Source organism: Mus musculus, chromosome 9 (assembly GCF_000001635.26).
Source record: "Mus musculus strain C57BL/6J chromosome 9, GRCm38.p6 C57BL/6J".
Taxonomy (NCBI): Eukaryota; Metazoa; Chordata; class Mammalia; order Rodentia; family Muridae; genus Mus; species Mus musculus.
This window is the reverse complement of record NC_000075.6, coordinates 108376569-108391175: the sequence shown is the minus strand read 5'-3', so window position 1 is coordinate 108391175 and position 14607 is coordinate 108376569. Positions and strand designations below refer to the sequence as shown.

Genomic DNA, 14607 nt, shown 5'->3' with positions numbered 1-14607 from the left:
CACTCAGAGCCCTAGCAGATAAGGAGGTAACCGTCTGGCTTGAGGGAACCTTTTCGGTTGATTTGTTGAGAGCCCAGGGAGGAGCAGGCACCTGGGAAAGTACTCACCACTATCTGGTCCTCAGAGGCCAGGGACACACTGCTATCATCAAAGTAATACCATTTCCCGTTCAGTCTGTTCTTCGCATATGCAGTGTCTGCCAAGTTACAAACAAAATGCTCTAATGGCCACCAAAAAAAAAATAATCTTGTAACCTTATTAGGTTAGCACTAAATACTCGCACATACTCATACCCAAAATGTTAACACTAAAACTAAGAATAATGTATACCCAGTGTGGATCCACTCAGGAACCAGAGACAGAAGTACTACTCCCAAGTTCAAGGCCATCCTGGCCAAGTCTAGGTAGGTTGCACAGTGAAACCACATCTCAAAACAGAAAACCACCACCACCAGATTATAGAAATAATTTTTAAAATATGCACATACATATAAGTAATGATCATTTATAGTCGATAATTTATAGTTCTTTTTATTTCTTCCCCAGAGGTTAGGGGATCCAAACCCAGGGCCTTGTACTTGCTAGGCACACACTCTGCTGCTAAATAAATCCCCGGCCCCTATGGCTCATGGTTTTGTACATTTTGTTTGTTTTTGGCTTTTCAAAACACAGTTTCTCTGTGTCCCCCGGTGGTCCTGGAACTCAGAGATCCTCTGCCTCTGCCTCCCACAGAGATTAAAGGCGTGTGGCACTGCAGCCCAGTGGAAATAATTCACCATTTTTTCCAACCTGGGTCTTTCAGACAAACTTGAAAGGGTGAGCACAGGGTGTCCTATAATTTTGGGATGCTAATCAATAAAACCAGCCTACTTAATGTTAATATTTAAAATAATTTTAAATTTAATTTTTAAAAAAGATTTATTTATTATATATAAGTACAATATAGCTGTCTTCAGACATTCCAGAAAAGGGAGTCAGATCTTGTTACAGATGGTTGTGAGCCACCATATGGTTGCTGGGATTTGAACTCGAGACCTTCGGAAGAGCAGTCAGTGCTCTTACCCGCTGAGCCATCTCACCAGCCCTTAAATTTAATTTTAAAAGCTGTGTGTGTGTGTGTGTGTACACGTGCCATGGTATTTGTGTGTGGAGGTTAACGCTGTGGGGTGAGTTCTCTCCCTCTACTTTTTTAGAGTTCTTGGAATTGAACTCAGGTCACCAGGCTTGTGTGGCCAGGATCTTTACCTGCTGAGCCACCTTGTCACGCTAGTGTGTATTTCTGAAACTCTGTGGACCACACTGGCCCTGAACTCAGATCCACCTGCTTCTGCCTCCCGAGTGCTGGAATTAACCGCAGATGCCACCACACTCAGACTTGTCTATTTTTAAATAAAGATTTATTATTTGATTACATGGAGGGTACTGACAGGTGTCACAGAGTTCCAGGCAGTTGTGAGCCACCTGACCTAGGTCCTGGGAATTAGCTCAGGTCCTGTAAAGAACAGTGATCCACTACTGAGCTTTCTCCCCAGCTGCCCTGGTGTCTATTTAATGACTGTGATCAGTGCTGGAGACATAACACAAGGAAAGGGCATGCGCCTGAGATTTTCATCTGAATCTCTAACATAGATGGCCACGAGTATAATCCAGAGCCACAGAAGGACTCAGAGAGCTGACGCTGCTAAAATTAAAAAAAACAAAACCAAAGCAGAAGGCTCCACCCCCATCTCCACAGAACACCCGGTGCCTGTGGAGCCAGCAGGGGCGCTTTGGTCAGGAAGGCAGTGCTCCCTGGTCTGCAGAGCTGGGTGTGCACATTTTCTTCTCTCCACAGCTGTGACTGAACCTCTGGAGTGGATGGGGCTGCAGGTGAAGCTTGGCGGCCACACTACTTACCTAGGATGCACAAGGCTCTAAGTCCCATCCCAGCACTGGGGAGTGAAACAATGCCCCTAAAGCAGGTTCAGGTGTAACTAAAACACAGTTTTAGTGAACCTAAATGTTATAGAAATTCTGGGTAATAGAGAAAAGAAAAAAACGTACTATTTTCCCAGATATGGAGATGTGTACCTGTATCTTAGCACTTAGGTGCCTAGGGTGGAAAGAACGTGGGTTCAGGACCATCGAGGCCTACCTAGCAAGTCACAAGCCTGCCTGGTCTGGATGTGAGGCTCTGTCTCAAAACCAAACCAAAAGTAAACTCATTTTGGCATCTCTCCTTCCCTTGCATTTTCTCCACGTTTTGGTTTTGCAGCGCTGCGATACTTCTGTGATTACAGTCACTAATTTTGTGTAGTTGGGTGAATTATTAGGGACGTCTCTTTAACATTAACTTTCTTTGGAAACGGTTAAGAATTCTTTTCCCGAGTACCTGAACCACAGTGCCCCGCTCGGAAACACTGGTCTACAGAGTGAGTCCCACGACAGCTGGGGTTACACAGAGAAACCCTGACTTGAAAAACCAAAATAAACAAAGAGAACAATGTTTTGTCATGTCCTGGCTCTAGTAGAGTTTCCAGAGTAACCCAGAGTGGCGGCTCACACTGTGCCAGGAAAGTAAGGCCACCCTGGCTGAGCTACATGGTGAGCCCCAGGCCAGCATAAGCGATCAGCAGGACTGTCTTGATCGTTACCACCACTGAGGAAGGTAGGGAGGAGAGAGGGGCTGGGAAAGCCCAAAGTCGGAGACTGAAAACAAGCCAGGTGCTACGTCAGGGCTGGCATCCAGGAAGAGGCTGAGGCACAGTAGGTAGGGCGTTTCCATACCTCAGAAGGAAGCAGATGCCAATACTTACAGTGACCAACCCCCATGGCTCCATAGTGATTGGACACAGCAATTAGGTCATAAACATAAGGCCTTGCTGACCGGTCACAGACAAACTCGGACATGTTCAGAGCTCTGAGTGAAAACATAATAGCCCATAAATATGGTAAATTCAAAAGGTCAGTGTAACCCAGCACCCCCCTCACCCCACAGAACACTAAACTATGCGAGAAGACTAGGCCAAGGCACAGTGATGGTTTGTGGGAGCAGAAACTGGGAGAAGGCTGTCATGGTGCTATCATACCATGAGGTTGAAGCGGGGTAAAAGATGCCAAAGAGGAATTCAGCATCTGCACGCGAAGGCTGAGACTAACCACAGTGCGAACAAGGCCATAGGAATTTAAATGTCAGACAGGCCCTGGAAACCTTTACTGTATTTTGAAATTTTCTTTTGTTAAGTTTCAAACCTGAGGCAAGCCACTGACATGACTGGTATCTATTGATTTTTCATGGTCAATGCAAGCCTCTAGGTCCCTTTAGTCCTTTCTCAAGGGCCCATTTAACCCTGAAAATTGCACGGCAGTCTAGAATAAATGTTTTGCCTGTTCACCCAGGGAGTGGCTGTTGCGGCTTCTTCCCTGTGCCCACGGCAGGGTCAGGGAAGCTCCCAGCCTCCCTGTGGACCTTAACTAGGATTAAAAGTTTTATAGGGCTTTAATTTAAAAATTGTAAATTTTAAGGCTTAACCTAAATGGATAAAGCTGCAAAATAGTGACCTTACATAAACTAACAGTTAAGAATAATTAAGACATGCAAGTTCATGGTCAGTCACCTTATAAATGATCAAATTCTTTAATGTGTTCAGAAGTATACTTGTAATCATGCTAAGTACTACAGTAATTATAGGAATAAGGTTCCTGCATGTTTTCAAAGTTAAGCAGAAAACAAGTGACCAGAGACAGAGTGTGTTTGTTTAGGTACAGTTAACAGGTGGTCCTCAAACACTTCAGAGATCTGCAGAATATGGTATTTAAAATGTTTAATAAGAAAAGTTTTTCATGACAGAGAGACAAGTCGGCTCCTAGCATCCTCCCAAGAAGATAATGGGCACAGAAGACCATCCCCCCAGGCTTACTCTAAATGCAGCAAAGCAGGCCACTGGGCCAAACACTGCCCTTCACCTTGACTGTTCACAGCAGTGTCCAAACTGTGGACAAGCAGGTCACTGAGGAGTCGACTCCCTCTTTGCCTAGACAAGTAGGCCAGTTCCCCCAAGCTCCTACTGTATAGGAAAGTCTGTCAGACCGTCTATGCCTGGTGGCTACAGAGCCATGCCGCCCTCCACTGACCACGGAGGAGCCTAGGGTGACCTGGATCTCTGTCACTTTTTAAATAGATTTGGAAGCTGCTTGGTCTATACTTCCTGCTTACTCAGGTGAAATTTATCTTTCTCAGGTCTCTGGTGCTGACCACAAGGCTCAGGGCAGATTTGTCAGTTTAACAGCAGCAGCCAAGGCTTCAGCTGTTCTCAGTTCTCTTCATGTGTACAAAATTCAGGCCTCATCTCCTAAGCTTCTAGCTGAGAAAGACAGTTTACCTTGCTGCCAGACTCTAAAACGGGGTAAACTCACAGAATAGGTCTCAAGTAAGCTCTTCCGCCCTTTCATGTAAAGAGCCCGCTTTACAGTGACTACTGTCAGGACTCAACCACCTGTGTCTCATAGAAAGTAACTGGGTAAGAACAAATTATTTCTGGGTGCTTAAGCTTTTATTATGACTGCAAGGTATGAGTCTGCTGCTCTCTCTACCATGTGGCTCTCAGTACAGATTACAAACAGTGGTTAACACTAACATACCTAAAACATCACTTTTTATAAACTTAAAAAAATAATTCTAGCCAGGCGTGGTGGCGCACGCCTTTAATCCCAGCACTCGGGAGGCAGAGGCAGGCAGATTTCTGAGTTCGAGGCCAGCCTGGTCTACAAAGTGAGCTTCAGGACAGCCAGGGCTACACAGAGAAACCCTGTCTTGAAAAAACCAATAATAATAATAATAATAATAATAATAATAATAATAACAATTCTTGGAAGCTTCAGGGAATCGCCTTGAATCGACCTCTCACAGGTCAAATGGACTCCAGATGGACTCAGTCAACAGCCTGTTTCCTCACCTGCCTGGTCCTGAGCCTGGGATCTCTCCTCTCCCCCTTTCCCTGGTCTTGGGACTTCCCGTTCCCAACTACTAGGACCACGGGCCTAAAAGTTTCTAATGCACACCTAAGAAAAAAATTTCCCCAAACTCCTTAGCTTTAGCTTCTACCCTTAATATGTATCTGCTTGAGCAGATTTCTAGTCAATTAAAGGCTGCAAATTGCTCCAACTGCTAACTGCATGTCCCTAGCCCCAGATGATCCTACAGAGACTGGAGAGCAAGAACCTGCTCTAACCTGACTAGGCTATCATTCCATCATTTTGTTTTTTGGTTTTTGGTTTTTTTTTTTTTTTTTTTGGTGTTTCGAGACAGGGTTTCTCTGTGTAGCCCTGGCTGTCCTGGAACTCACTCTGTGGACCAGGCTGGCCTCGAACTCAGAAATCTGCCTGCCTCTTCAAAGGAATAAGGGGAGTGACTCAATCGTGCATAATTACTTTCTGCTGACATTAGGGAATTGTTGTTGGGGGCCAAAAAACTGGATATGTTAGCATTACCTCTGTATTCTGCACTGAAATCCACACTGCAGAAAGAGCTGGGGACAAATTTTAGGAGTTGGTTCTCTGCTTCTACCCTGAGTCTGGGAACAAATCCAGGTCAGCAGGCTTGGGGGTCAAGGATTCTCAATGAGCTGCCTAGTCTCACCAGCCCATTATACAATTTTCAAAAATAAAGAAAAGGTAAAAAATAACAGTCAGGCTGAGGCACAGGCTTCAATCCCAGCACTCAGGGGGCTAAGACTGGCACTGAATGACAGAGTGAGTTCCAGGATTGCCCAGGCTGCACAGAGAAACTCTGTCTCAAAAAACCAAAACAAACAAACAAAAAAAGTAAACAAAATTTTAACTACAAAGGTGGCCTTAAACTCAATCAATGATCCTCCTGCCCGAGCAAGGAATTACAAGCATGCGACACCACACCCAGCTGAACATCAGCTCCCGCGGGTAGGCTAACCTGGTTGCCTCGCCCTGTTAATAAGAAACAGAACTGAGCCTGTGCTGTCCTGGCTGAAGCCAAGTTCCCTGACAGCAATGACGGCCAGGACAGGCCACAGACCAGTGTGAGGATACAAGCAGATCAGCAGTGACACAATCAGCAGGACTCTTCTAGTAGTGACTTTTCCCACGAGTAGGGGAAGGAAGGATTGCTCCACAAGTCACAAGTCAACCTCCCAGAGCCAAGTACTACAATCTAACTCCAGCATCTATCTTCTCACCTCCCTCCTCAGCACCTGTGCACACACCCACCTGACTGGGAACTCCACCACGGTGTCAAGTTTATCCCGCCAGTATCTGTTATAGGAGAAACGCTTGAGGTGAACCACCAGGATCTTGGGCAAAGACCACAAGTCAAACTTCTTTGTTGCCTGCTGGTGCTTCTTACAGGTGGGACAGTACCTAAAGACAGAAGAGACTTACTTAGCCAGGGCAGCAGGAGGTCACAAGGAGACCTTCCAGGCAGGACTCAACCCCAGGACTTATGAACAAACCCCTGCCTTCTCATCAGAGCAGTGGCTTTTCTCAGTCCAGCAAACAGTCGTCTCTCACACACAAATATTTACAGAACTGCTTAAGAAAAGATGACCTGTCCAGGCACAGGAGGAGGTTTCTGTGCACACAGGTGGTCCCAGCAAACCTCAGAGCCTAGGGTACATAGGTCCCCTGCTCAGAGCTCGGGGACTTGCATACCAGGGGTCATGCTCCCCAAGGGTCTCCATGGTGGTGAAGAGCTCGATGCACTCTCGCAGGGCTACTGCCGCCTTCTTCTTCTTCTGCGGCTGTGACATGCTCAGGTGCTTCTCACAGGCCTGCGGAGAGAAGCACTGAGTTCTGCTGTGAAGCCTCCTGGCGGCTCACGGGATGCTCAAGCTCTGCCTGGAATATACCGTGCTTTCTGCAGTCTCTGCACACAGAATGGCAGTCTTGGGTGCTTTTCATTTCAAGTCATAAGGAAAATTTAACTGTTGTCCAATCAATGAGATGAACATCAATGTATTTTCAGAGCAGAAGCCAGAACACAGCACTGACCACAAACCCCAAATGACATACCTCAGATTCTTGCTCATCAAAGTAAAGGCTTCGGGTCTCACTGTCCCAGTCAATGGCCAGTGTGGATCGAGCTGTGGAGGGGACCATAGTGTCACTCATTATGGAATGACCAACACCAGGAGAGGCTCTCCAAGTGAGAAGGGCCACACTCAGGCAGCAGCACCACACCTGCTCACCCACCACCAGCCACTGAGGAGAGCAATGCTAGAACCTGGGGCAGCCTTTTTGAATCTCAACCTCCCACAGCTTCAAAGTCTCCCCTAATATTACAGATAACCCCCAAAACCCAGAATCTGACAGGCGGATTTCTGAGTTTGAGGCCAGCCTGGTCTACAGAGTGAGTTCCAGGACAGCCAGAGCTACACAGAGAAACCATGTCTCGAAAAACAAAACAAAACAACAAAATAAAAATGTAAATGGGAGTGTAGATATGGCTCAGAGATTAAGAGCATTTTCTGCTCTTATAGAGTACCCAAGCTCAGCTCCCTACACCCACACAGTGGCTCACAGTAGTCTGTAGTTCTAGTTTCTGGGGATCTGACAACCTCTCCTGGGCTCTGTGAGCACGAGGCATGCATGTAGTAAGCTTACAGACAGGCAGCAATAAAAACTCAGATAAAAGACTGTGTAAAGGGAACCAGGAACTACAGTGAGTGCTAGAGCCTCTGCCTTGTATGTGCAAGTTCCTGAGGTCAGTCCTTAGTCTTGATAAATACATGAAACATTTAAAAAGCTGGAGGAGGCTGGAAAGATGGCTTGACAGCTAAGTGCCCTGTCTGCTCTTCCTGAAGACCCAGGTTCAATTACCAGCACCCAAAGGCTCTTGATTGTCTGAAATTCCAGTCCCGGGGGATCGGATGCCCTCTTCTGGCCTCTGCAGGCACTCATATGGTGCACACATATATATACATGTAAAATACCCATTCACATAAAATTTTTTTGAAAGGTATGGGTTGGGCTGGAAAGATGGCTCAGTAGTAAGAGATCATTTATTACTCTTGTAGAACACTAGGGTTCAGTCCCTAACACCCAAGGCGGGAGCTCATAATTTATTACAGCTTTAGTTCCTCTGCAGGTCCCAGGCACACATAGTACACATACATATATGCAGGAAAACACTCAAACACATAGAATCTAATTTTTTTTTTAAAGATTTATTTATGTATTTACTTTATGTGAGTACACTGTTGTTCCCTTCAGACACACCAGAAGAGGGCATTGGATCCCATTACAGATGGTTGTGAGCCACCATGTGGTTGCTGGTAATTGAACTCAAGACCTTCGGAAGAGCAGTCAGTGCTCTTAACCGCTGAGCCATCTCTCCAGCCCCAGAATCTAATTTTTAAAATTAAAGCTGGGTAATGGTGGCAGGCACCTTTAATACCCAGCACTTGGAGGGCAGAGGCATGGATCTCTGTGAATTTGAGGCCAGGGATACAGAGAAACACTGTCTCGAAAAAACAAAACAAAAAAAAATTTTTTTTAATTAAAATGAAGGGAAGGTAAAAAATTAAAAAAAAAAAAAATGAAGGGAAGGAAGGGCAAGGGGGGGAGGAGGGGAAGGGGAAGGGGGGGAAACTAACATAAGTAGTTAAGGTAGAAGACAAAGGGTGCAGCGTCCGCCCTGCCCATGGAGGCATCGCACATGATGCATGTCCACACCCCTAGAGATGCTTTTTCCCCAAGCGCCCAAGCGCTGTCCTGATTACAATCCACAACTACCTCTAGCTTCATCATATACAATTAAGTATTTTTACGGAACAAAGAGACAAATGCACCTATTCTTATGAGTGAAGCAAGTCTACAGAAATGCTCCTAGCATGACCCTAAGAATCACTGAGCCAGAGGAAAGCTCTCGCAGAGCAATGGAAGCCTGTTTGCTTCTGAGGTCATGAACATCAAGGATTAAGGTGACAGCTGGGCATAGTGGCATATGCCTGAAATCTAAAGACTCAAGAGATAGAGACAGGAAGGTCAGAAGTTCAAGGCCAGCATCAGCTACATAGGAAGTCTGGGTTAGAACCTCCTGGGGTTAGAGATGGTGAGGAATACTTCTTGCTCTTGTAGAGTTCAGGTCCCAGCATCCACTTGGTGGTTCACAGCAGTAATTTCCATTGTAGGAGATTTAATGCTGTCTTCTGGTGTCCACTGATACCAGGCACAAACATGGTGCACAGACATACAAGTAGGTAAAATGTCAACACATAAAAATGGGGGGGGGGGGCGAGCGTGGTGGCGCACGCCTTTAATCCCAGCACTCGGGAGGCAGAGGCAGGCGAATTTCTGAGTTCGAGGCCAGCCTGGTCTACAAAGTGAGTGCCAGGACAGCCAGGGCTACACAGAGAAACCCTGTCTCGAAAAACAAAAACAAAAACAAAAATGGGGGGGGGGCTTGTCTTAAACTTGCCACTCTACTACCGAAGGGAACAGGGTAAAACTCCTTTGAGAGATGTGTGTCCTCAACCGTTCTCCAAGGCACTCAAATGTCTGACCCTAGAGCTACATAAAGAGTTACCACCTGATGTAGGGGATATGAAGTAACACGATTCCTAAAGAGCTCTTATGTGCCCCAAGTCTACCTGAAGGGGCAAGCAAGCACTTACAGTTGAGTTTGAGGAGTTTCCCGTCAGTTGCCAGTGAATTGATATCAGCAGTTCCACAGGAGTTCACGAGGCTGAAGGTAAAGAGCCTCTTGTGCCTCGGCTGGCCTTTCACCTTTTGGGCGCTCTCGCTATGGTCATCTCCCTGATCGTCCTCACCACTGCCTTCCACTTCGGAAAGCTGCTCTTTTCCTTCCTCTTGATGATCCATTTCTTCCTCTTCATCTCCTGATACACATGAAAAACAATCTGTGAAGTCCCATACTTAGCCAGGTATGGTGATATCTATCTATAACCCAAGCACTCAGGAGGCTGAGAAAGGACAGTGAGTTCAAGGCCAGCCACAACCACATGACAAGTTTGCAGCTGGTCTGGATTACAGGAGACCCTACCTCAAAACAACATAACCCACAAAGAAACCATAAAATATTTATTTACTCTAAAGTGCATTATTATTTCCTAGTATATTTTGTTGTATATATATTTTTAAAGATTTATTTATTTATTTATTATACATAAGTACACTGTAGCTGTCTTCAGACACCCCAGAAGAGGGCATCAGATCTCATTATGGATGGTTGTGAGCCACCATGTGGTTGCTGGGATTTGAACTCAGGACCTGTGGAAGAACAGTCAGTGCTCTTAACTGTTGAGCCATGTCTCCAGCCCCTTTGCTGTATATATTGAAGTGCATCCACCCCTATACATCTCCATAGTTATTAGATACTTGATTTAACAAGTGACTGCCCCCAAGAGGCAGACAAAGCATGTTATTCCATGATGAGGTACCAGATACCCAGAGAATGAATGCATTTACTTTGTTTCTCAAGAGAGAGGTGTTTGTTTGTTTGTTTGTTTGTTTGTTTTTAATAGCCCTGGCTGTCTTGGAATTTACTCCATAGACCAGGCTGGCCTGGAACTCAAGAGATCCACCTGCCTCTGCCTCCCAGTGCTGGGATTAAAGGTGTGCACCACTACCACCACTACCACCACCACCACTACCACCACTACCGCTGCCGCCACGGTTGAGAATTTAAGTGAGTCTTTTGGCAGCAGCCCCTCACATCACATGGTTCTCCCCTTGACTTCATCATTAGCTTCCCAGAGAGATGCACTAAAATGGAACACTCAGTACCCAAGAACAGTTTTGCAAGGAAGAAAATCTTAAAGTCAGATTTAAAATCTTGCAATCTCAGTGCTTGGAAGGACTGGGAAGGAAAGTCAAGCGAGTGTAATCTGCACAGTGGGCTCTAGCCCAGCCCGGGTTAGAGCAAGCAAGCGAGCGTAACCTGCACAGTGGGTTCTAGCCCAGCCCGGGTTAGAGAGACAAAGGGAGCATTAAAGTCAACAGAGAAAGGCATGTGCTGCATGAGTGTGGGGATCTGAGTTTGCTCCCCAGAACCTGCATAAAAACAAATGGAGAGAACTAACTTCCAAAACGTCACCCTCGGCCTCCACACACACCCATGCATAGACAATGCACACACGGATACAAGAGTAATACACAAAAAACTTAAAAACCCAAAGAATTCAGAGATGACTTATGGATTTATAGGAATAAAGGCACATGATCACCTACACACTGCAGACCAGGCACACTGGCCACAGGAAGGGACGGAGGCCTTGGGGTTTGCAATGAACCCACTGCACTGTTTTTCAACTGTGACTTTCTTCTCTCCTATGACCTAAACTCAGTTGTTTCCTAGGAAGTCAGAAATAAATGCCCAAGATAGCCAGCTTCAACCTCCTGATTAGCTGGCCGGGAAACCTGTCCTTTTAGGGCAGTAAAGGGTCCCCAGCCATGCTGAACGGTGTGTACGAGTCCATGCTAGGGAAGTAAATGCTAACAGATAAGGAGGAAACTCGGACTCCGGGAGCTCGGGAAGGGAGCACAGCAGGCAGTGACCATGCAAGGCCTTGATGACCAGCACTGTACAATCAAACAGATCTTGGCCCTGCTTCATAACCTTAGCCTCGTTACCCAGTACTTCCAGGCTCAGTGTGTCTGAGACAGAACACAATGTGTGTCAGCAGGAATCCAAAACCATTCTACAAGATCCAAAGGTTAATGGTGACTAAGAGATCCTACACTCTACCAGTCCAGACTCAAATAAATCCATGTGTTTAACACCTTCCAAGAGGAGGGAAATCAGGAGCAATGAGGTCATCACAGCCCCACAGCCCCACAGCAGGAGTGCTTACCTTCATAGCTACTCCTAGAGCCATTGCAGGCCCCAGGCTCTAAGGGTGAGCTGAGAAACTCATCAGGCAAAGGCTGTTTTATGTAGCGGCTTAAAAAAAAAAAAAGATTGTTAGTATTAACATTTAACTCTTTTTCTACAATACAGCTATGAAGCAGTACGTAATTCACATATTCAGATATCCATAAGCATAATGTAATGGCTCAAGAAATTAAGAACCACCTAAGAGATCACAGGTTAACTTACTAAGTCAATAAAGATACCGAGAAAGGCTGGTTCCAGGTCTTCTGGGAATGTCATGTGCATTATTTGATTTGATTGCAACAGTGTTTTATGGTCCCCAGGCTGGCCTCTAATTTGCTATATACTTAAGGGAAACTTTCAGCTCCCAATTCGCCTGCCTCCACATCTCACGTGCTAAGGTTACAGGAGTGCACTGTGACCATGCCTGGTTTACGGGGCTGTGGAGAGTCAACACAGGGGTTTGTGCATGCTAGGCAAGCCCTCTTCTCCTCCAGCTGAATGCCATTCAGCACCCTCCATCCTAAGGTAGTTGATAAGATTACATGTGCCAGCTACTCCGTCCTGTTAGCCTCTGCCCCCCTCTGCCCCTCTCAGGGTCTGGCACAGTTCCTTTTCTCAAAGCTGAGTACATGGTATCAACAGAAAAACAAGTGCAAAACCCATTCATCTCAGATAACCATGCGATTACATTTCCAGTACCAACCTGATACGATCACAAACAGCCTGGTACAAAGACTCTAGGGTTAGCTTATGCTTAGGGACAGAGACAAGAAGGGGCTGTCCATAGAGCACAGCCCCCGAGGAAGCACTCGACGGCCTGGACTTCTTCTCTCTGAAGTAGACTGGAAGAGTGATACACTCTGAGCCATCCATGGACGTGTTGCAGACCTCATACCTGCATGAGTCACAGAGAGGGAACCTTTAGCAGCAGGTCCGTCAGCAAAACAGATAAGCTGCTGCAAGGTGCTGAGCTTTTTATCTTGACGACAAAAGACAGAGTACCTTTTAGAAAGCAAAAGGAGATAAGCCATTTCCAAGGTGATTACAGGTTGAGTCAATAATCTCACCAAGGCCGGGCAATGGTGGCACACGCCTTTGATCCCAGCACTTGGGAGGCAGAGGCAGGTGGATTTCTGAGTTCGAGGCCAGCCTGGTCTACAGAGTGAGTTCTAGGACAGCCAGGGCTACACAGAGAAACCCTGTCTCGAAAAAACAAAAACAAAACAAAAAAAATCTCACCAAGGATCGCTGTCAATCCATGTGAACCTACAGAACTCAGACACCGGACCATACTGCTTACTCCCAAAGACATAAACCATGGGCCATCTCTGATCATCAAAGGAAATGAGGACCATCATCGGCACCATCACGGAGAATTCGTCTACCAACTTCACTTTTTCTCACCAAAAAGCTCAACTTTTAAAAGTTATTTTTTAAGTCTCTGTCTCTCTTCCTCCTTCCTTCCATATCCCAGGCAAGTCTCAAACTTACAACATAACTGAGGAGGATCTTAAACTCGAATCCTTCCTCCTCTGCCTTCCAAGTGCTGGGATTACAGACCTGGTTTATCTGGTGAGAGGGACCAAATTCACTACTTTGTATACACTAGGCAAGCATGCTACCAACTAAGCTACATTCACATTAAAAGTGTTCAACACTATCACCCAGCTAGGAGCTCAATTTTTGAAACTGAGTTAGCCAGACAGTGATGGCACCTCCTTTAATCCCAGCACTTGGGAGGCAGAGGCAGGCAGATTTCTGAGTTTGAGGCCAGCCTGGTCTACAGAGTGAGTTCCAGGACAGCCAGAGCTACACAGAGAAACCCTGTCTCCAAAAAAAAACAAAAACAAACAACAACAACAACAAAAACCCAACTGAGTTCTTAGTGCTCTTCTGTATAATAAAGCCAAATATAACACAGGAATATACACTGAGACTACTAGCCAGAGCCTTATTAAGTGGGGAAACTTATAAAACCAGTTACTTACCATTGTTATTCAAGAATCACTCAAGCAAAATAAAATAATTATACCCCACACCTTCTCATTTTTTGAAAAGTTTACTATGAAGTCTGGGCTGGTCAGGAACTTGTTATGTTGGCCAGGGTGGTCTCAAACTCACCACAGAGCCACCTGTCTCTGCCTCCCAAATGCCAGACACAGGTACATACCACCACATCCAGCCATATCCAACTTTATAAAAATCCAGAGAAAACCAAATAAACTACTAGGTACAAATAAATTATTTTGAAATCTGTGTCTTAAACAGTGAATAAACAGTACCAACCTGATCTAACGAGGAGGGAGGTTTAGAGGTAGCATTTGCTATTCTGGAGATGTTACTAAAATTACTGGCAACTGACTGCAGTCTTTCTCTCTACCTATAGAGACACACACACTTACTGATTCCAGTTTGTTGAGTGCACAAGCAGCACTCCTCCTCAATGCCTGGTCAGCAGTTTTCATTAGGAATCACAAAGGAAAAACAAAAATCCTTTAAAGATTTATTTTTATTGGCATTTGTGTATATGCCTTCATGAGTTCTATGCACCATAAACATGAGCATGGAGCCCTCAAAAGCCTGAAGACACGAGATCCCCTGACGCTGGTGATAAAGGTGACGGTGAGCTTCCTGATACAGGTGCTAGAGCCCGAAGCTGGTCCTCTGGAGGATAAGTACGCACAGTAACTACTGCCCTAAATCCCAACCTCCAGGAGCAGCTTTTGTGAAAACTGCTTGTGTGTGTGTGTATGCGCGTGTGC

General features: G+C 45.7%; 1 protein-coding gene across 6 annotated transcripts in view; it reads right to left on the bottom strand.

The window, feature by feature from the left end:
• The window catches only part of Usp4 (ubiquitin specific peptidase 4 (proto-oncogene)), a 45982-nt gene that overhangs the window by 1370 nt on the left and 30005 nt on the right, over window positions 1-14607 (bottom strand). For 2 of the 6 annotated variants that reach the window (XM_006511696.2, XM_006511697.2), the window contains 8 exons: window positions 12549-12740; window positions 11823-11911; window positions 9624-9848; window positions 7021-7091; window positions 6661-6794; window positions 6220-6369; window positions 2796-2899; window positions 108-196 (listed from right to left, as the gene is read on the bottom strand). In XM_006511696.2, coding sequence (XP_006511759.1) covers window positions 108-196; window positions 2796-2899; window positions 6220-6369; window positions 6661-6794; window positions 7021-7091; window positions 9624-9848; window positions 11823-11911; window positions 12549-12740 — 1054 coding nt within the window. The remainder of the gene's footprint in view (window positions 1-107; window positions 197-2795; window positions 2900-6219; window positions 6370-6660; window positions 6795-7020; window positions 7092-9623; window positions 9849-11822; window positions 11912-12548; window positions 12741-14607) is intronic. The other 4 variants (NM_001311157.1, NM_011678.2, XM_006511699.4 and 1 more) reach the window with 3 other exon arrangements.